The following is a 22,341-nucleotide window of genomic DNA, read 5'->3' on the forward strand; positions in this document are numbered from 1 at the left end:
TTATATTTTAATTCTTAAAGGTACATGATGTGAGCTTTCCCAACATTTAATTTACAGGTTTTTTTACAATCGCTATAACAGTTTTTTCAATACCTTTAATAATTTTCCTAAACTCTTAACACAGTTAACACAACATCTGTCTTTGTAGGCTATACAATTAACACATTTCTTGTTGCTTTGACACAAAATGCATAGAGTTAACACACATTTAAAATGCTTGAACTTCTTTTACACACAAGCTCAACCAAGAACAAAACTATGTAATGTTACAGTTAAATTTAGAAATGCTTTCACACTGTATGTCAGAACAGATAACATCTTATAACTTATATAGGCTAAAGTCAAAGTGAACAGCTGTTCATATTGTGAATTGAAACACAAATACAGTATATTACCTGTATTTTATTTCATTGAACTACTCTTTAAACCTGGAGTACATTAGAACATACAGTAGATATACAGTACAGCACAGCATTTACATACACTGTGTCTAATTACTTTCAGAGAGTCATGGAGTTGGAGGCCATTCTTCCCATGATGCCTTGCCAGAGAAGATACCAGGTGTGATGTGGATGAGAACATGTGGCCAAATGCAGCAGACCGGGCAGATTAGAAGTTTACTTTGTTTTATTATTATTATTATTATTATAATTACGGTGCTTTTTCTGTTTGTATATCTTGTATTGAATGTATTGAAAAAACTGTCATAGCGATTGTAAAAAAAACTGTAATGACTTAAGTTTTGTAGGAGTTAATTACAGTTTAACAACTTTTGAAGTTTTAATGTGGAGGTAACAAACAGATGAACCAAACAAAGACCACTCAACTCATTTTATTAGTTTTATTTACAGTATTTGTTATTATCTACAAACATATGCTATTTTGAAAGAATGTGATTGTATTTAGTGTTGTACCTCATGTTTTAGTAGCACTTCTTCAATTCTCTTGATTGTCTGAGTCTTCAGATCAGAGCCAAAATCTTGCTTCAATATTTTGAATTCTTCTTATAAGATCTTCTGTTTTTTCTTCAAGCTCATGTGTTTGTCTTTCCAGATTCTCAGTCTTTTCTTCAAGTTCATCTGTTTTGGTTTCCAGATCTCTTTTCTTTCTATTAAGCTCATCTGTTTTGTATTCCAGATCTTGTGTTTGTCTTTCCAGATTTTCAGTCTTTTCTTCAAGTTTATATGTTTTGTTTTCTAGATCTTTGGTTTTTCTTTCAAGTTCAGTGGTTTTGTTTTCCATATCTTCCGTTTTTCTTTCAAGCTCATCTGTTTTGTTTTCCAGATCTTCCGTTTTTCTTTCAAGTTCATCGGTTTTGTTTTCCAGACCTCCTGCTTTTTCCTCCAGATTGCAAATTCTTTCTTCGTGATAAGCCATTTTTCTGATATATAGCCTTATCTCTGACTGCTGCCGGTGTGTGAAGGTTGTAAAAAAACGTATTCCCACCTTACGCTTATAAACCCTAGTGATAGCACAAGACAAGACAGGAACTTTTGTTCAGTCCGCACGTTTTATCCAGTACCAAGTTCCTTCTCAGATCAGAAACGGTGGATGGACAGAACAATCCGTGCTGCAGTAAACAAACGCACTGCTGTGTGCAACGCCGGTCTCTCTGGCCCTAAAGCGAGTGAACCTCAGGAAAGCAGCAGGTCCTGATGGGATTTCTAGCCATGTTCTGCAGTCCTGCGCTGATCAGCTCGCTGGTTTGTTTACATGTATTTTTAATGAGTCCCTTGCTACCTCGGTGGTTCCCACCTCCTTCAGAAAAAACTCTCATTATCCTTGTGCCTAAGAACAATCACCTCTCTTGTCTGAATGACTATCGTCCAGTTGCCCTCACATCAACAGTCATGAAGGTCTTTGAGAAGCTTATAAAAAACAACATCTGCTCCTCCATCCCTGATACTTCATGACATTAGCCCCAACAGATCCACAGAAGATTGGAGGCATATTGACGGCAATAACAGGAACTATGTAAGGCTGCTATTCATCAACTATAGCTCAGATTTTAATACCGTAGTCCCTATCAAGCTAGCTTCCAACCAAGCGACTCTAACCACCCTGGTAACTGTCCTTTTACTTTGCTGCCATCTGTATCATGAATTTGTATCGAGGCACCTGTTTCTCAGTGGGTTATTCTAACTTACACCTTTAACTCTATAAATTATTATTTAGGTAGGATAAGAATAGACATATGTAGCATAAACCATGAAGTACTCGCCAGCCGGCAGGTTGAAGTTCTTCAGGAATGATATGTAAAAATTGATAGCCTGAATGCACTGTAAGTCGCTTTGGATAAAAGCGTCTGCTAAATGCCTAAATTTAATTTAATTTAATTTAATATAGAAGACTGCTTTGTGGTTTATCTTGAGGCTCAGTTTGTAGTTATAAGTAAAGTCTCACGGGAGGCAATCTTAACAATAAAATCTCTCATTTTATTAGTTACAAATACAATACAAAGCATTTAATGCAAAAATAAAACTAAGCTATGAGTGTGACAAACAATAATGTATAATCAGAAAATCAAAAACGTAACTGACAGCACTTCCTGTTGAACCGTGAAGCACATTTTGAGATAAACTGAGAAAAAGCCGTATAAGAACCTCTAATCAACAAACATTTCTAATGAGGAGGTTATTGGTATTTTAATGAACAAGGATTTAAAAAAAATATATATATTTTTAAACAAGAAATACTTTCTACCCAATTACTGTAAATGGTTTAAATATGTAAAATTAATAAATGTACATTACTTCATACACTGAATATTATATTATTAATATATATTCGGATTGAAATCCGAAACTGAAAGGAGAGCGTATGTGCAATGACGCGGAAGTAGCGTAATGACGTATGACGCGCAGAACAAGCGGTTCTTCCTGTTGAATGAACGTGTGTCCTGTCATAATAAAATGTGCGCATATCAAAGCTTGTTCACGATGTATTTAGCGTTCATGTAAACACTATCGGAATGAAACTGAAACAAAAGTTGTGCATGCAAACATAGGAGAAATATAAAATACGTGGTGATATACTGAAATATCCACTGGTCTAGACAGATGCAGATCTTGATGTCCTTCTTTACTGAGGAAAACATGGTCTCTGTGTGGAAGAGATGAAAGAAACAAACTGCCGTTACTGTATATTCACATTCATATGTCTATTATTATAGAGTAAACATGAATCAGTTCTCAGGAAAACAGAACAACTGTTATTAGATGATGAATTACAACTCCACTCAAATAGTAGAGCTATATTCATGTAGAGGTGTTTTTGACTTGTGTTAGCGTTTCTAGGAATGTTTGAACATCTTCTATAAGGTAGCCTACATGAAGCGAGTTTTCTCAACATTTCATTTGACTTATTTTATTCAGTTTCAATAAGAGGTTCAAACAACTCTGAGTTGACTTACTCTGAGTTCTCAGGTTCAGAACAGCTGAATTGACTTCAATCCAAATCCAAACTGTGGCATTTCTTAATTAGAGTGACATTTGACTTCTACTCTGCCAACAGCAAGAATGCTCGTATAATAATGACGAACAGATGAAGAGGAGATGGACACAATACCAAGTATTGGAAGAATTTAAAATCCAACAGGAAAAAGAATACAGAATTTCCTTACCGTGACCTTACTAACGTGTGCTCTGATGTTGTATTAAAAACTACCATTTAAAAATGCTTCTGCTCAAATAAAAATGCATGTGGATATGGAAAAAAAATGTATGTAACTTTGTAATGTAAATTAATGCAGCCTCCTCATCTACACAATTCTGTATAAAATGACATGTCTTTTTCTCACTTTCAACGAATGAATGAAATTTTCAATAATAATAAAAAAAAAAAAATTTTCCATTTGCATTAAGTTAGTACCATTTGCATCATGTCGTTAGTTCATGGGGTCAGTTAGCACAACTTTTAAAGAGAGTTTAATATGAAGTAACAAATAACTCACATTGGTCTGATAGTAATATGATTCATTTAGACATTATTGAATCATTTTTGCTGTTCTGAAAGAATGTGATTGTACCTCATGGTTTAAATGTTGTTGTCTCAGTCTTCTGTTTTCTAAATCGAGTTCTCGTATTCTTTCTTCCAGATCTTGTATTGCTGCATTGTCATCTTCTATTTTTTCTCTGAGATCTTCTATTGTTGCTCTCAGATCTTCAGTTTCCTGAACATGGGCACGAAATGCCTCCAGATTGTTTGGAAACTCATCACAGAATCTTTGCAGCTCATCCCGATTCCCGGAGAGATTCATTGCGTGCCGAATGGGCTGGTTATCAGCATGTTGGAAAGTCCACTGAGCAAAGATTCCTCCATAATTTTCCTTAATTATATCGATCCACCAGCTGTCACCCGTGGGTCTGAAGAGGAGAACATGCAGACGGTCCTGACGATTTATTCTGAAGAGAACGTCTGGATGTTGGTTCAGCTGCGTCTCTCTGTGTCTCTTTTGTTCTGCTGGAGTCATGTTTTTAACATCCACTCCTTCATACATGTCTCTCACAGCTGCCATTACTGCCTCAACCTTACTGAAATATGATCTTCTGCATTTCGGCAGAGATTCTCCTGCAATGGTGCAATCCACTACAAAACACACAGGGACGAAGGCAGGAACTTGCTCAGCCCACCACATATTTGGCAAGAATCCATATGTGTGTGTTTTCCAGATAGAGTCGCTCAACCCGAAACGAAACAAAACTCAACACACATAGCTTATACAGTCTCGATCGATCAACTTCTGTTTATCTAATAATATTACAGTCAAACAGAAAAATGTGTTAACAGGACAACAGAGAAGAGAGAGAGAGAGAGGCATAAAAGAAGAGGAACTAAAGACGAGAGGAAGTAGAGAAACAGTGTTTTCCAGGAAAGATGAATCACACTTGACCTTGTGTTCATGTCATTTATAAAGACACAAAGACAAATAGACAGTTTCAGCATTTAAAACAAATGCTTTCCACTTCCATTCAGTCGTTTTTTTTTATTATGATTAACTTATATTATTATTTGTTTATAGGTTTTATAAACAGTTTATTCAGTGCATTAAAAAAAGAAAAAAGAAAGAAAGAGAGAGAGAAAGAAAGAGAAAGAGAAAGAGAAAGAGAAAGAGAAAGAGAAAGAGAAAGAGAAAGAAAGATAGACAGAAAAGAAGGAAAGAAACATAGCACTGAATTGTAATACAAGCAGTATACTGAAATCCAGGTGCATATAATTCACAAAAATAAATAACAATTTCACACAACTTACAAACACTTAGATTTTTAATCACTGGCACCAAAGTGCACTTTAAAAAAACTTTTTGTGCATATTTTTCATATCAGCAAAATATGAATTTACAAGAGTCAAACCTTCACCACACCACTAGTGTTTAACCCCGTGCACACACTTACTAAAAACAAGTAAATTAATAAATTAACAATTTCTAACAGTAAAATTGTGGTAACTTGGTATTAGGCACCACTGAGACACTGGGAATGCTGTCAATAAAATAAAATAGAATTAAATGAATGAGTGAATAAAGTAAGGCCTTTATATATAATGACATAAAGATATACATTATAAAATTAAATAAAGACAATGATATAAAGAACATATGTACAGTGTATATTGATTAATTTGACTGGTTTACTGATGTAGCACTGGTTTGCACTAGTTCTCCTTGTGTGTGTGTGTGTGTGTGTGTTTGTGTGTGTGTGTGTGTGTGTGTGTGTGTGTGTGTGTGTGTGTGATTTTAGTTATAGGCGAATAGCTGTTGGTAAACAACTGAAGACAGTAAAACCACACTCACTCACATTATTATAGTTAATGGCAGCCTCAGTCATTATGTGCAAACTTACTACACACAGTGTGACACACGAGGTTAATGTGTGTTAACAGTGTATCAATGAAAACTATTTTATTTATTTATTTATTTATTTATTGTGTTCAAGATTTGATAAGATTTTGAACTTTTAATGACGGAAGATGAAAAGCAATAATAGAAATTTTAACAGTTAATCCAAACACTCAACTTATTTATTATTAGTGTACATTGATGACATTTTGAACCATTTCTGCAATATGAGCTATTCTGAACGAATGTGATTCTGTTGAATGTTGTTCCTCACGTTTTAGTAGCATTTTTGTTTTCCTAGTCATTGCTGACTAATGAATGATTTCCAGATGTTTGATCTTTCCTGCAGATCTTGTGTTTATGCCCGCGGCTTTTCTTTGGTTTGTTTGTTTTGTGGTCTTTGTGGTTTTGGCAGATCTTCTGTTTTTCCCAGCTCTTCTTTTGTTTTTGTTTTTCTAGATCTTCTTTTTCCGCTTTTAGCTCTTCTATTCATTCTTCCACCTTTCCCTTTGTTTTTAACAGCTTAGTAGCTGTTACACCCTCAAACTCAAACTGTTTGACACGTATGTAACAAGTACAGCCAGTATCTGCTAGAATGGAGAAAGATGAATGTGTTAACGGTGTAACAATGAAAATGTCCATTCGAATTTTTGTCACCACGTCTTTAATAAAGTTTGTGTTTATATAGACTTTCAACAATAAACACACAATGAGAAATATTCACTGGAGTAAGAAGTGTGACAGATTTGATTACAGTCTGACTTTAATATGACAGAGAAGAGAAATATAAGAAATAATAGTAATTCATGTTTGGTCTGCTTTGAATCTGATCGACAGATGCAGATCTTCTTGTCTTCGTGGTCTCTGTGTGGAAGAAATGAAACAAATAAAATACTGTTATAATCATGCTCTCATGTCTGTTATTATAGATGAACAAGAATCAGTTCTGAGGAAAACTGAAAGGATGTTAGTAGATGATGAAATGCAACACTGGTCTGGTTGGTTAAATATCTCCGGTGGAACAAACATTAACACAAATAAATGAAGTGGAAGAAAAGAAAAACAATCGTTCTTGACCGATGTTTCAATGTCAGTTAGAACAACATCAACAGATCGACACAGTCACTCAACTCATCTGACGTGATTACTGTGAAGAATTTATGACATTTTTAACCATTTCAACAAAATTTGCTGTTTTGAAAGAATGTGATTGTATTGAATATTGTAGCTACCTCATGTTTTAGGGCGCTCCTCTTAATTGTTGTCCAAGTACTCTGTTTTCTACTCTGAGGTCTTGTATGGCTGTTTCCAGATCTTCTATGGTTGTTGTCTGATTTCCTATTGTTGTTGCCTGACGTTCTATGATTGCTCCCAGATGTTCAATTTCCTGAACATGGGCACGACACGCCTCCAGATTGCCTGGAAACTCATCACAGAATCTTTGCAGCTCAACCTGATCACCGGAGAGATTCATGGCGTGCCGAATGGGCTGGTTATCAACATGTTTGAAAGTCCACTGAGCAGAGATTCCTCTATATCTATCCTTAAGTATATTGATCCACCAGCCGTCATCCGTGGGTCTGAAGAGCAGAACATGCAGACGGTCTTCACAATATATCCTGAAGACAACGTCTGGATGCTGGTGCAGCTGCGTCTCTCTGTGTGCTTTTGTTTCCGCATCACCTGACTCATACATGTCTCTGACCCGGATTTGCGATGCCATTTCTAGTCAGTGCTGAAGATTGTGAAGGTCCTGTTTAAAACCTCCTGTTAACCGCCTCATCCTTATAAACCCTGATAGCGCAACCCAAGCAGAAGATGACAGGAGCTATTGTTCAGTTCAGCACTTATTTGACTAGTACACAAATGAGCGTATGTCTCCGGACATGAAACTGAAATCCTGGTATAGTGCTCAGTGCTGACCATTAAAATATAATATATGCCACAGTACTGAATGATATGTTGGAATAATAACCACATTCATCGATCATGGCATCTACAGTGATACAAAGCACATCAAAAGTACCATAGTAATACCATTGTATAGTATACAGAGCTTTTCATACATTAACCCCGCAGTATTTTAAACTCAGGTTGACATTTTTCACACTGTTCAGTCTTTATCCAGGGTTAAGAATGAATCTTTGCTATTAAGGGTTTGAAGTTTCCCACTGTACTTTCTTAATACTCTTATTCACATTTCTGCGTCAGTGTCACAGACTGCATGAATACAGTACGTGATCAGTTTAAATAACAACTTATCTTCTGTATTCTTCATGGTAACATTCAATTTGCCCCTGAACAGACTTTTTGGACAATAACTGCACAAATAAATAGCTCTCTTCTTCACTCTTGCAAAACCTGCAAGGTTTCATAAACCACAATATTACAAATGTGAAACACTGCTTAGCTGTAGACAGACAGACAGACAATCAAAGATATACGTAATTAGAAGAGGAAAGTTTGTTAAAATATCTTGACAGACCTTGAATATCTTTCGGTTCATGTGTTTTTCATCCTGGTATTTGATTAAATGTAAATCTGCAAACTCTCTGCATCCAGGTGATTTACTGGAAGTGAAGTTCATTTAAGAGAAAGCCACATGACTCAAAGGCTGTTTTGCACATACTGTATGCCGTATGCAAACAAACACAGCCAGTATCTATTTGAATGGGGAAAGAGGAGAATCTCCAAAACTATTTACAATTACACTTCAGTAACATTTCAAATCATTATAGTCTTACAGTAATGGTATCATGAATGTTGATCCTTTCATCTCGTTAAACTGTAACACAACACAGTCACATTTATCTCCTCCTGTCTCTGTTTACTAGGATTTGGAGTTGTGACAATCAAATTGTGATTCAAACGATGATTCATTTTCTGAATTAGTAAATAACATTTTACATGTGATTCTGAATGATGATAGAAAAATCAGATGTTGATAAAAAATACGCATTGCATTGTCTTACAAACTTGCAGAAAGTATACAGAAGATAATGCAAATGAGTTTAAAGTTCTTTTTCTTCAGGTAAGGTTCAGAGCTGCTTTTGTTAAGAATATCAAACTCTGACAATCAAAGCACAAAATGTTACACGGTTGTTACATGAAACCATAAATCCTGGACGACAAAACCAGTCATAAGAGTAAATTTTTTAAAATTGAGATTTATTTATCATCTTAAAGCTGAATAAATCATTTTTCCATTGATGTATGGTTTATAAGGATCAGACAATATTTGTCTGAGATACAACTATTTGAAAATCTAGAATCTAAGGGTGTAAAAAAATCAAAATATTGAGAAAATCATCTTTAAAGTTGTTCAAATGAAGTTCTTAGCAATGTATTTTACTAATAAAAAATCAAGTTTTGATATATTTATGATAGGAAATGTACAAAATATCTCCATGGAACATGATCTTTACTTCATAAGCATGCAACCTTGAGTTAACAAGCGCAAGGTTTGGGGTTCGAATCCCCGGGAACACATGATAGGTAATAATTGATAGCCTGAATATACTGTAAGTCGCTTTGGATAAAAGCGTCTGCTAAATGAATACATTTAATAATTTTTTTTTAATGAATTTTAATTTAAATGTAATTTAAAGATGGTAGATAGAGGTAAGTTTCAAGATTAAAGCAATAATAGTAATTTTAACTGTTAATCCAAACAAAAACTCTCAACTTTTTATGTTATTTTGGTACTTTTATGACATTTTGAACCATTTCTACAATATTAGCTATTCTGAACGAATGTGATTCTGCTGAATGTTGTTCCTCATTGCTGACTACTTAATGATTTCCAGATGTTTAATCTTTCCTGCAGATCTTGTGTCTATGTTGTGTTCTTGTTCTTTTTTATTTTCTAGGTCGTCTTTTTCGGCTTTAAGCTCTTCTATTCATTCTTCCACCTCTTTGTTTTTTGTTTTTTTGCTTTTGTTTTCTTTTTCAGATCTTGGTCCTTTAGATCATCAGTTCTTCAAGATCTCTTGTACACTGTACATTCATAAACTCATACATTTCATTTTTTGTTTGTTTTTCATTTTATCTTAATTTTATTGTTTTTTAGTAATAGGCTATTACTAATAGCTTTTGGGTAAATGGAAACACACACACACTCACAAGGATGCATTATAATAGTTTATAGCAAGTTTTAATGTGACAGCTTAACCCATACACTTTGACGACATTTACACAAAAGGATAATGTGTGTTAACAGTGAACTTGTCTATTAGATATATCTGTTGTAGTCAAGATTTTAAAGTTTACATAGAAAGTGATATATAGAAACTATTTTATCCAGAAATTAACTTTCAATAAATACACCCAGAGAAATATAACCTATAGTAAAAAGTGTAACAACTCTGTGTCAGATATAATCACAGCTGTCTGACTTGAATGTGACAGAGAAGAGAAATACAGTGAATTAATATTCGGTTTGCTTTAAATCTGGTCAAAAGATGCAGATCTTGATGTCTTCAATCAGCTGTAAACATGATCTCTGTGTGGAAGAGACAAACATAAAATGCTGTTATATTCATGCTCTCATATAATTATAAAGTAAACATGAATAAATTCTCATGAAAACAGAACAGAATCACAACTCTTACATGCACTCAGTGTATAACCAGAGATGTTTGACTGGCGTTAGTGTATCTAAGGACTGTTTGCACTTGTACTAGTTGTCTTGAAGGAACAAGATGATAAATTTAATTCACCTTTAGGGATAATGGATCGTCTGAAAACGTCCTCATTTCATTTTATGTTTAATGTTTATTCAGCTAAAGTTGTGATGACAGAGACTTGCTAGTATTTGTTGAATACGTCTGGTTGAACAAACATCAACACATCTAAATACAAATGAAAGCTTGAAAAGCAGACACATTCAATATCAAAATATAGTTCCTGCATTTTCGTAGTTCATGACTAAATTTACATTGGGGGTAGTGAACATTTTATTTTGGCTGTTTTTCTCAAAATATTTCTCAGTGTATTTTCTCAAAAAACAAAAACTTTTTTGTCATTATTTAATAATTTTTTTTAAAGTCACTTATAAACAGATAAACCAAACAAACACCATTCAACTCACTGAAATTTGTGGTTTTATGAATATTATTAATTGATGATATTCTATACACAAAATGTATTTTATTATAAATTTATGACATGACCATGTACAATATTTACAATATTAATTTGCTTACCTCATGTTTTTTGGCAGCTCTTCTATAATTGTCTCATTATCTTATATTAAGTGCTTCCATTTGTTCTTGAATTTCAGCAGCCTGAATTGTCCGCAGATTTTTTTTAAATTTTCCACCAAAATTTTGCAATGCAGTCACATTTCCGTTGATTTCAATCACTGGATTATCTTGGTCTGGCTCGTTTTGGTCCGGTCCTCCTTGGTCTGGCTCGTTTTGGTCCGGTCCTCCTTGGTCTGGATCTTCAATCTCGTTGTAGTTGATCCGCCTAACAATGAGATCTGGATACTTATTTGCAATTAGTGTCATCCACCGAGCAGGATTAGTGGGTCTGAAGACCAGACGAGCTAGATTATTCCTCCTGGATGGAACCATTGGATTAAACATTTTGAAAAGAACATCTGGATGTTGACGAAGCTCCTCTTCTTTGAATACAGCCTTTTGTCTCTCAGTCCACTCTAAAAGACTTCCAGATCTTCCATAAATGTATCTGACAGTGTTTCTCTGCCTTTGTGCTGCCATTTCTAGTCAGTGCTGGTGTGTGAGGATGGTGAGGTCCTGTTAATCACCTCTCTCTTATAAACCCTTGTGATTGTGCAAACCATACAGAAGATGACAGGAACTATTCTTCAGTCAGCACATACTTGATTCCGTGCCCAGATGAAAACCAGTCTCCAAACTGGTTTGACCAGATAACTCTGAACCTGAAATCATGGTAATTTTAATCATGCTGGTACTTTAATATGTGCCACACTACTGAATGATAACCATATTCATCAAGGCAACTACAGTACATGATAAAAGCGTTTCAAATGTTTACACACATTATCATTTTAGCTAACAAAATCCGGTTTTATTTTTTCAACGTTTCACACTGTTCAGTCTTTATCCTGGGTTAAGAATGAATTCTGGGGACTCAGATATTTATGCATTGATAAACTCAGAGTTAAAATTCTTATTTACATATTTGTGCAATCAGTATCACTGTTTGGACGAATACACAGTTAATCAATCAATCAATCAATCAATCAATCAGTCGGGATTTTATATTCCTGATGGCACCTTCTATTATTCCCTGAACAGACTTCTTTTGATATAAAAGGTCTATTCTTCACTCCAGTTTATTCATTTTCCATCTGGGCTTGCAAAAGCAGTTTATAACACAGGGTTAAAAAACAAAAACATGCTAATAAAGTGTGAAGGATTTATTTATGCTGGATAAACTGAAGTGGGGTTAAAAAGGCAATGACCCGTGCTGTGAAAATCACTTGTGTGTGTGAAGACAAAAACTATATTCAAATAATATTCAGATTAGTTCCCACACAACAGCTCAGTGAACAAACACACATCACCACAGACAATGATATACAGTTAAAAGAAGAAATCATGGTAAAGTTTCTAATAATCATCCTGTTCTCATGTGTTTTTGAGTCACATATTTGATGAAATGTAAATCTGGTGCAGCAGGTTTGACACTGAACCGGTTTTATCAGTCCTGTGTTTAACCGCAGATCTGAAAATATGATTCATTCAGGAATACAATAAAAATCATATGATGTTCAACATCAGACACGACCAGACCTGCAACACACCTAATAGCCTCCGCCCTTACATGAAAATGAAACTTAATCAGAATCATTTCAGAGAAGAGCTGAAGTTTCACGAGAAGAGCAGAATCACAAGTGAACTGCAGGAAGCAAACTAAAGAAACAAAAGCACAATAAATGATGAAGTGTGTGAGACATTATATAATCCACACAATTCAGAGCCAACTGATCGCAGTTACAGCAAACTCTCAGTCCACTATGAAAATGTTCTCGATGATAGTTTTGTCTCTGCTAACAGCTGAACATCTACATCTGTGAGCAGCTCCTGCAAAGTTACTGGAACAATCCACAACGATGAAAAGATCCCATCACAAACAAACATTTACATTTATTCATTCAGTTGATGCTTTTATCCAAAACGGGGAACATCACACGCAATCGTCAAGCCCACAACCGTCACATTTCACATCACCAAGTTCATAGTTTAAACTACAATAATATTAACAGGAGCTATAGGAATAATACCGTCTTCAAACTGACTTCAAAACAGTCTAAACTTCTCTTTTGTTATAATAAACTTCAAGTTTGAAGACAGAAAACTTAAGAACTGAATTTCTCTGGATGCAAATAAACATACAGTTGCTATAAGGTGAACACAATTAATGAAGGAAACTCATGATGACGGAGCGAACTCTCTGCATCCAGCTGATTTACTGGAAAGAAGTTCATTTAGTGGAAGTCAGGCGAATCTTAGTACTGTTACACCTCGAAACTCAAACTATGATCTACACGTGTGCAGTTTTACACGTAATCAGCAGGTAATCAAGCAGAGCCAGTATCTACTGGAATGAAGAAAGATGAGAATCTCCAAAACTGTTTGACAAGATCGTTTCAGATCAGCACTGTACGATCGGACAATAACGATTTCATACATTTAGATGTACATCTTTAGCTTTAATCACCGGATAAAATCCAAAGGACAGTTTTCTCCTTGAACTGTAACAGCGCTTTATTCCTACAGCACTGAGTGTGAGGAGCTTTCTCTGTTTACTGATATTCCACCAGTTCTAGTTTCACAAAAACTCATCATCTGGGATTTAAATAATGACATTTCACACACGATTCTAAATGATGCTAAAAAAATCAGACCTTTATTAAAAATAAGCATTGCATATTATTACAAACTTGCAGAAAGTGTACAGAATTTAATGCAGATGAGTTGAGTGAAGTTTTTTTAATTCGGGCTGCTTTTGTTAAGAATATCAAACTCTGAAAATTAAAGCAGAAAATGTTACACGGCTGCTACAAGAAAGCATAAATGATCCTGTAATTCATCTGCAATCTGATTAATGGCTCCCTTTATACAGTCAGATATCAAAGATGCTTGTTTCTTTAGATCATCATCGTCATCTTCATCTCTTCAGAGTTTCTGGCTGCTGATGGGACTGAAGGCTTTGGGTGTCTGATCCTCCATGAAGGCCTCGATCTCCTCCACGGTTCGAGGGACGCAGGTCAGCAGCTCCATGCCGTCAGCCGTCACAGCGATATCATCCTCTATACGCACCTGAGACACACACGAGGAGACATAATCATAGAAATACAGTCTGGACTTTCACAAATGTAGATTTCTAATATCTGAAACAATGGAGCTTTCGGAGTTTCTGATCATAAAGTAATATCATGAAGATAAAACATATATATATAGTTGTTTAGTTTGTGGTGGGTCTGCTGTGTTCTGACCCCGCCGAAGCCGCGGAAGCGTGTCAGGACGTCGTTGTTGATGAAGCCGCACTGCGTCGCTGATTTCAGAGCGTTATCCAGCAGGTGGCTGATGAAGTAGATCCCCGGCTCCACCGTGAGGACCATGCGCTCCTGCACCACACGGCCCATCCGCAGACTCTTCAGCCCCGGCTCATCGATGCGCTCGACGCCCTGAAACACCACAGACACGTTACCCACAGGAACCTGGAGAGCTTTGGGTTCAACCCAGGTGTCTACATTTAAAGATTTACATTTGAAAAGTTTACATTTTAAATTATGAAACCGAGAATTCCGCTCCTTGATTCTGATTGGCTGAGCCACATTCCAAGCTGTTGTAAATTACAATACAAAGTAACATACAACTTTGTTTTCTTCTGTGTGTTGCTCGGCAACCACTTTGTTACAACCACAACTGTTTCTGAGGAGCTACATTGTTTCGTGGAAGAATACTGTTCCTATTAATATCAATTAGACTTTAATTTACTCAGTTTTATTCTGTGAACCTTACACTTCACATCATGCCCAACAACTCCCCTTATCTGTTATAAATTCACTGCAAACCACGGCTTCTTGGGGCTTATTGTTTTATTAATTTGCATTTATTGCTTTATTAATAAAAAAATATTTGAATGTTTAATAAATATGAAAATTGTTACAAATGTAATACATATTAATATAATGTAGTTATGCATTATAATGAAAGATTTATTTCTTCACCACAGCTCTTCATATTAAGAAGTTTGTGTGATGGGTATTGAAGAGAGAGGACTCAAATGCGAGGGCAAAATGACAGTCTTTAATCCAACAAAGGAAAGCCACCGGAAAATCCAACTAAGGAGTACAAAGATGAAAACTAAGGAAGACCCGAAGGCTGGGTTAAACTAACACAGGAAACCTCCGTGGCAGGAACAACCAGAAGGCTGGCGAGATGGAGGCTTTGACTGGGCTCAGGGGAGAGCTGGGGATCGGAGCTCGCAGTGCGGAGCGGCCGCGGCGAAGAACAGCAGGTAAGGTTCTGTGGGGTATAATGGGTGAGCACAGAGATGTACAGGTAACGATAGTAGACAACTAACTTCACCCCGACTAGACAGGACAGGACGAGACCAACAGCTAACACGGACGCCAAAGGCAACGGCTTCATACGGAAGTAACAATCTGACAATGAGACACGGGAACGAGAGGGTAGAAGTAGCCCAAATAACAAGGCAAGATGAGAACCAGGTGGAGGGGGAATTATCTTAATGAGAAGTGAAGACAGCTGTGACACAGAAGCGAAGAGCGAGGGAGACAGGAGGGGAAAAACCAGCAGGGGGAGACAGAGGGAGAAGAAGAGAGAGATAGAGACAGGATCATGACAAGACCATGACAGTACCCTCTCCTCAAAGAGCGCCTCCAGGCGCTCCAGCGGGGAAATGCTGGCGAGACCGGAGGAAATCATCAATGAGCGAGGGGTCTAGGATATCCTTAGGGGAGACCCAACTCCTCTCCTCAGGACCATACCCCTGCCAATCGACTAAGTATTGGTATCCACGACCCCGACGCCGCCTATCTATGATCCTGCGGACGGTGTAGACCGGGGAGTCTTCGATACGAACGGCAGAGAAGGACGTGGGAGGGGGGGAGCGAGAGGTCGGTTTAATGCAGGAGACGTGAAACACCGGGTGAACACGACGAAGATTATGCGGCAACCGGAGTTTGACGGCGACAGGGTTAACGATCTTGACAATGCGGAACGGCCCGATGAAGCGGGGAGCCAGTTTACGGGAGTCAGACTGGAGGGGTAAATTAGATGTAGAAAGCCAAACCCTCTGACCCGCGGCATAGCGAGGACTCTTGACACGCGATTTATTGGCAGCCACGCACATGCGTCTCTTAGAACGACAAAGTGCGGATCTCACCCTCTTCCAGGTTCGTTTACAGCGACTGATAAAGGTCTGAACGGACGGGCAGTGAGAATCGGTCTCTTGGGACGAAAATAAGGGCGGTTGATAGCCGAGGCAACATTGAAAGGGAGAGATACCAGAGGCCGAGGAGGGGAGGGAATTATGAGCATACTCAGCCCAGGAAAGCTGTTCGACCCAAGATGAGGGATTGCGAAAGGCTAGACTGCGGAGCATGCGGGCAACAATCTGATTGGCTCGCTCGGCCTGGCCGTTAGTCTGTGGGTGAAAACCCGAGGAAAGGCTAGCAGTGGCCCCTATGAGACGGCAAAATTCTCTCCAGAACTGCGAGGCGAATTGCGGACCCCTATCGGACACGACGTCGGTGGGCAACCCGTGATACTTAAACACATTATCAATCATAATCTGGGCCGTTTCCTTTGCAGAAGGCAGTTTGATAAGAGGAATGAAGTGCGCCGATTTTGAGAAGCGGTCGACTACCGTCAGGATGACAGTCTTGCCGGCTGAGGGCGGAAGACCGGTGATAAAGTCGAGAGCTATATGGGACCACGGGCGAGAGGGAACAGGTAGCGGTCGGAGAAGACCAGCAGGCGGAGAGTTGCCTGCTTTGGTTTGGGCACAGACAGAGCAGGCAGCGATAAAGCGGCGCGCATCACGTTCTAAAGAGGGCCACCAGAAACGCTGGCGGATAAATGCGACAGTGCCTCGAGCACCGGGATGAACCGCTAGTCTAGAAGAATGGGCCCATTGAAGAACCGCTAATCGTGTGGGAATTGGGACAAAGAGGCTGCCCCTAGGGCAGTTACGGGGAGTAGCGACGTGAGAGAGAGCGCGTTTAACCTGTCTCTCGATCCCCCAGACCGTAGCCCCCACCACCCGACCGGAAGGGATAATCTCCTCTCGGGCGGTGCGGCCGATCGAGGGATCGAAGAGTCGAGACAACGCATCTGGTTTACCGTTCTTAGAGCCCGGACGGTATGAAATGACAAAATCAAAACGCGTAAAGAAAAGGGCCCAGCGAGCCTGACGCGAGTTCAATCTCTTGGCGGAGCGAATGTATTCTAAATTGCGATGATCCGTGAAAACAATAAAAGGAACAGAGGATCCCTCTAACCACTGCCGCCACTCACCCAATGCCAGGCGGATGGCGAGGAGCTCTCGATTCCCGACATCATAATTACGTTCAGCGGGGGAAAGGCGGTGGGAGAAGTACGCGCAAGGGTGTATCTTATTATCCGACGCTGACCGCTGGGAAAGAACGGCTCCCACCCCCACCTCGGAGGCATCGACCTCAACGATAAACTGTCTTGAGCTATCTGGGGTGCGGAGGATGGGTGCGGACGTAAAAAGGGTCTTTAGCCGGTCAAACGCCTCCTGCGCAGAACCGGACCAACTGAAACGAGACTTAACCGAAGTGAGGGCAGTGAGTGGCGCGGCCACCTGACTGAAGTTGCGTATAAAGCGGCGATAAAAATTAGCAAAACCGAGAAAGCGCTGTAGCGAGACACGAGACTCAGGGACGGGCCAATCGAGCACGGCCTGGACCTTGGTAGGGTCCATTTTGATCCCCTCTGCCGAGATAACGGAGCCTAAAAACGTTATAGACGAAGCATGAAAGGAGCACTTCTCGGCCTTAACAAAGAGTCGATTCTCAAGCAAACGTTGGAGAACGCGGCGAACGTGCTGCACATGAACCTGGAGAGAGGGCGAAAAAATCAAAATGTCATCGAGATAGACAAAAACGAATAAATTGAGCATATCCCGAAGGACGTCATTGATCAGAGCCTGAAAGACAGCGGGGGCGTTAACCAATCCGAAGGGGAGGACCCTATACTCGAAGTGGCCGAGGGGCGTGTTAAAGGTGGTCTTCCACTCGTCCCCCTCCCGAATGCGTACGAGATGGTAGGCGTTACGTAGGTCGAGCTTGGTAAAGACTTTTGCCCCCTGCAGGATATCGAAGGCTGAGGACATTAGTGGCAAGGGGTAACGATTCTTAATCGTGATGTCGTTCAGCCCCCGATAATCAATGCATGGGCGTAAAGAACCGTCTTTCTTCTTAACAAAAAAGAATCTGGCGCCGGCAGGCGACGAGGACGGAACGATTGTGCCGGCGCTGAGAGACTCGGATAAATAATTCTCTAAAGCCTCCCGTTCGGGAGCAGAAAGAGAATAGAGCCTACCCCGAGGGGGCGTGGTCCCCGGGCGGAGATCAATAGCGCAGTCATACGGACGGTGGGGCGGAAGAGACATGGCTCGAGAACGGCTGAAAACCCCTCGCAAATCGTGATACTCCTCCGGAACCCCAGTCAGATCTCCCGTCTCCTCCTGCAACACAGAAACAGAAGACACGGGGGGAACAGCCGAGGCTAAACACTTAACATGACACGACAACTTCCAAGACAAAACAGACCCCCTAGCCCAGTCAATGTGTGGATTGTGAAGTTCTAACCAAGGGTGCCCCAGTACTAAAGGGGTAAAAGGAGACTGAAAAATAAAAAAGGAAACTGTCTCTTTGTGGTTGCCAGAAATGGTTAGAGTTAATGGGATAGTCTGTTTCTGTACCCTAGGTAGGGCGCTGCCATCAAGGGCAAATAAAGAGGTGGAGTCTCTTAGCGGTGTGAGCGGAATACCTTGTTGGAGCGCCCACTTCTCATCCAAAAAGTTTCCCTCGGCCCCAGAGTCGATCAAGGCCGCACAGGAGGCTGACGACCCCGCCCACTGGAGATGCGCTGGAAGTATCGTGCAGGAAGTGGAAGGGATGGTCTTAGTGGTAGCGCACCCTCCTCCTACTGGCGAGCGTTGGCTTTTACAGGACACGAAAACACAAAGTGAGAGGCACTAGCACAGTACATGCAGAGGCGGTTAGAGATCCTCCTCTGACGCTCCTTAGGCGAAATACGCTGGCCACCCAGCTGCATGGGTTCCGGTTCTGAGTGGAAGGGGCTGACTCGAGGCGGCGAGAAGAGACTCTCCTCAAGGCGATGAGCACGACGGCGCTGATCAAACCGTCTCTCCACCCGGATGGCCAGGTCGATAAGGTCGTCGAGCCGGGCGGGGATCTCACGGACGAGGACCTCGTCCCGCACCTCTGGAGACAAGCCCTCCAGGAAGCGAGCAGTCAGTGCGGGTTGGTTCCACCCACAGGTGGTAGCGAGGGTCCGGAACTCAACGGAGAAATCCGGCACGGATCGTCTTCCCTGCCGGAGTGTGGAAAGCCGACGGGACGCCTCCTCTCCGTAGGCGGAACGGTCGAAGACCCGGATCATCTCCTCCTTGAAGCGCTCAAAGGTTGAGGTGCACTCTGCCTCCGTCTCCCAGTTGGCCGTTCCCCATTCGCGAGCCCGCCCGTGGAGGAGTGAAAGAACGAAAGCCACCTTGGCCCTCTCCTTAGCATAAGTAGCGGGCTGGAGCGAGAATACCACCTCACACTGGGTAAGGAAAGCGCGGCACTGAGTTGGCTCACCCGAATAGACCGGAGGATTGTTTATCCGAGGCTCCGTCTGACCAGGAGGAAAATAAGAGGCGGAAGGCTGGAGGCGGAGGTTGTGGACCTGGCTGGAAAGCTCGGACATTTGGGCGGCCAAAGAACCGACGGCGTGTCGGGTAGCGGAGATGTCCTCCTCATGCCTCCCGAGGAGGACGCCCTGGTGCTCGACGGCGGTCTGGAACGGGCTGCCACTCGCTGAGTCCATCATATGGTCAGATTGTTCTGTGATGGGTATTGAAGAGAGAGGACTCAAATGCGAGGGCAAAATGACAGTCTTTAATCCAACAAAGGAAAGCCACCGGAAAATCCAACTAAGGAGTACAAAGATGAAAACTAAGGAAGACCCGAAGGCTGGGTTAAACTAACACAGGAAACCTCCGTGGCAGGAACAACCAGAAGGCTGGCGAGATGGAGGCTTTGACTGGGCTCAGGGGAGAGCTGGGGATCGGAGCTCGCAGTGCGGAGCGGCCGCGGCGAAGAACAGCAGGTAAGGTTCTGTGGGGTATAATGGGTGAGCACAGAGATGTACAGGTAACGATAGTAGACAACTAACTTCACCCCGACTAGACAGGACAGGACGAGACCAACAGCTAACACGGACGCCAAAGGCAACGGCTTCATACGGAAGTAACAATCTGACAATGAGACACGGGAACGAGAGGGTAGAAGTAGCCCAAATAACAAGGCAAGATGAGAACCAGGTGGAGGGGGAATTATCTTAATGAGAAGTGAAGACAGCTGTGACACAGAAGCGAAGAGCGAGGGAAACAGGAGGGGAAAAACCAGCAGGGGGAGACAGAGGGAGAAGAAGAGAGAGATAGAGACAGGATCATGACAAGACCATGACAGTTTGCTTTACAAACGGGGAAATATTTCTCTTGATCTTTTAAGATTAACCAACTTGATGTACAATGAAAGCATAGTTTGTAGTTTGACATGATACGAAAATACATTATTTTAAGCATATAAACATTCAATTTGTATAGCACTTTTCAAAATGAACATGTTTTCAAAGCAGCTTTTCAGAAATTAATCATGTTACTATTTATAATATGTGACACTGGAGCACAAAACCAGTCATAAGGGTCAATTTTAAGAAACTGAGATTTATGCATCATATGAAGGCCGAATAAATCACCTTTTCATTGATGTGTGGTTTATTAGGATCAGACAATATTTGGCCAAGATACAACTATTTGAAAATTTGGAATCTGAGGGTGCAAAAAAGTTCTACATATTGAGAAAATCATCTTTAAACTTCTAAGCAATGCATATTACTAATGGAAAATTATGTTTTGATATATTTACAGTAGGATGTAATTATGCATCGTTATTACTACTAGCTTCAATATTAAAATGATTTATATCGCTTGAGATTCACCTCTAAATGCTAGCAGTACACATGGCCTTCATGGAAAAAACAGAAAAAGTAGTCTAAGTGAATCTCTCCCTTTTCTGATGTGATCCGCTCTGACCTCTGGATATCCTCCCACGTCGTGGACGTCGATGCCCAGCAGGTGACCCAGACCGTGTGGCATGAACACAGAGCCCAGATGAACCTTCAGCATCTCCTCCACGTTCCCACGCAGGATCCCGATCTTCACCAGCTCCTCCAGGTGAACCCGGTCAGCCAGAAGATGCATATCTGTCCACTTCACACCTGAGCACCAGTGAAGGGTGATAAGACTGAGGTCACAGGAATACTGAGATCCATACGGTGAGTGTGTTATTGCATCATGTCTCTCTGTAGTTTGATATCAGCTTTGGCTCTAGTATTTAGTGTTTTGTACCTGGTTTGATGGCGGCCATCACGGCTCTGGAGGACTTCAGCACGGCTTCATAAATGGCTCTCTGGTCTGCGGTGAACTTGCCGTTGGCTGGGAAAGAGCAGGTGATGTCGGAGGAGTAGCAGTAATACTCTCCACCCATATCAAACAGACTGAAACAATCAGACAGAGTTTTTATGGTTTGGATTGATTTTCATGATTTGGTGACAGCATCAAATACTGAGTATTCCTGCTTTATTGTATTGTATTCTATTATTGCATGATTATTATTTAACATTTTTATAATGTACAAAGCTTTTGGACTTTGACAGTTCCACTTAAAAAAAAGTCAAATTTTTTAACTTTTATTATTGATTATAGATAACAAACAATTAAATATTTAAGCTATGGTCTTGTGTACAGGATATTGCAACACATGAAATTAAAATAAAAAAGCTGCATACCATAGAGAAAGCATTCTTTAAGATTTAATAAATGTATAATAATATTTGAAAAACAGTTTAATAAAGTGTCATAATTTTTGCAGAAAGAAACCCCTAGAATCTGTATATCTAGGTATTGCTTTATTTTTTATTTGATTTGAATATAGAATTTTGAATTATGAAAATTTGGTTTTAATTTTTTTTATTTTAAAATAAATTGGTTGAACCTGGATGTAAATATAAACTCTCGCAGTAGTAAATTAGCTGACACTTTAAATAATTAGTCATGATTTTCAATTCATTTCTCAAGAATTTGCTTGCAAAAAATTAAAAATGTAATTCTGGATCTTGTCCGCCAGGGGTCAGTGTGTGAGCGCTTATAAAGAGATGATGACTGAA

General features: G+C 40.0%; 4 protein-coding genes across 5 annotated transcripts in view; 1 reads left to right on the plus strand and 3 right to left on the minus strand.

Annotated features, from left to right (window-relative positions):
- rec114 (REC114 meiotic recombination protein) overlaps nt 1–22,341 on the plus strand; it is a 153,789-nt gene that overhangs the window by 53,544 nt on the left and 77,904 nt on the right. The window lies entirely within an intron of this gene.
- The window catches only part of LOC113061396 (neuroplastin-like), a 154,105-nt gene that overhangs the window by 46,725 nt on the left and 85,039 nt on the right, over nt 1–22,341 (minus strand). The gene's annotated exons all lie outside the window — the stretch shown is intronic.
- On the minus strand, nt 2,415–4,809 carry LOC113061399 (uncharacterized). The gene is made up of 2 exons (XM_026230462.1): nt 4,028–4,809; nt 2,415–3,102 (listed from the first exon to the last, which is right to left on the minus strand). Exons 1-2 carry the CDS (start codon nt 4,634–4,636, stop codon nt 3,082–3,084), a joined length of 630 nt encoding a protein of 209 aa, XP_026086247.1. The 5' UTR covers nt 4,637–4,809; the 3' UTR covers nt 2,415–3,081.
- LOC113061395 (xaa-Pro dipeptidase-like) overlaps nt 13,707–22,341 on the minus strand; it is a 52,094-nt gene continuing 43,459 nt past the window's right edge. For both annotated transcript variants that reach the window (XM_026230452.1, XM_026230454.1), the window contains exons 12-15: nt 21,524–21,672; nt 21,209–21,393; nt 14,325–14,516; nt 13,707–14,148 (exon numbers count right to left, since the gene is read on the minus strand). In XM_026230452.1, the coding sequence (XP_026086237.1) occupies nt 14,005–14,148; nt 14,325–14,516; nt 21,209–21,393; nt 21,524–21,672 (670 nt within the window). In that variant the 3' untranslated portion in view covers nt 13,707–14,004. The remainder of the gene's footprint in view (nt 14,149–14,324; nt 14,517–21,208; nt 21,394–21,523; nt 21,673–22,341) is intronic.

Source organism: Carassius auratus, chromosome 43 (assembly GCF_003368295.1).
Source record: "Carassius auratus strain Wakin chromosome 43, ASM336829v1, whole genome shotgun sequence".
Classification (NCBI taxonomy): Eukaryota; Metazoa; Chordata; class Actinopteri; order Cypriniformes; family Cyprinidae; genus Carassius; species Carassius auratus.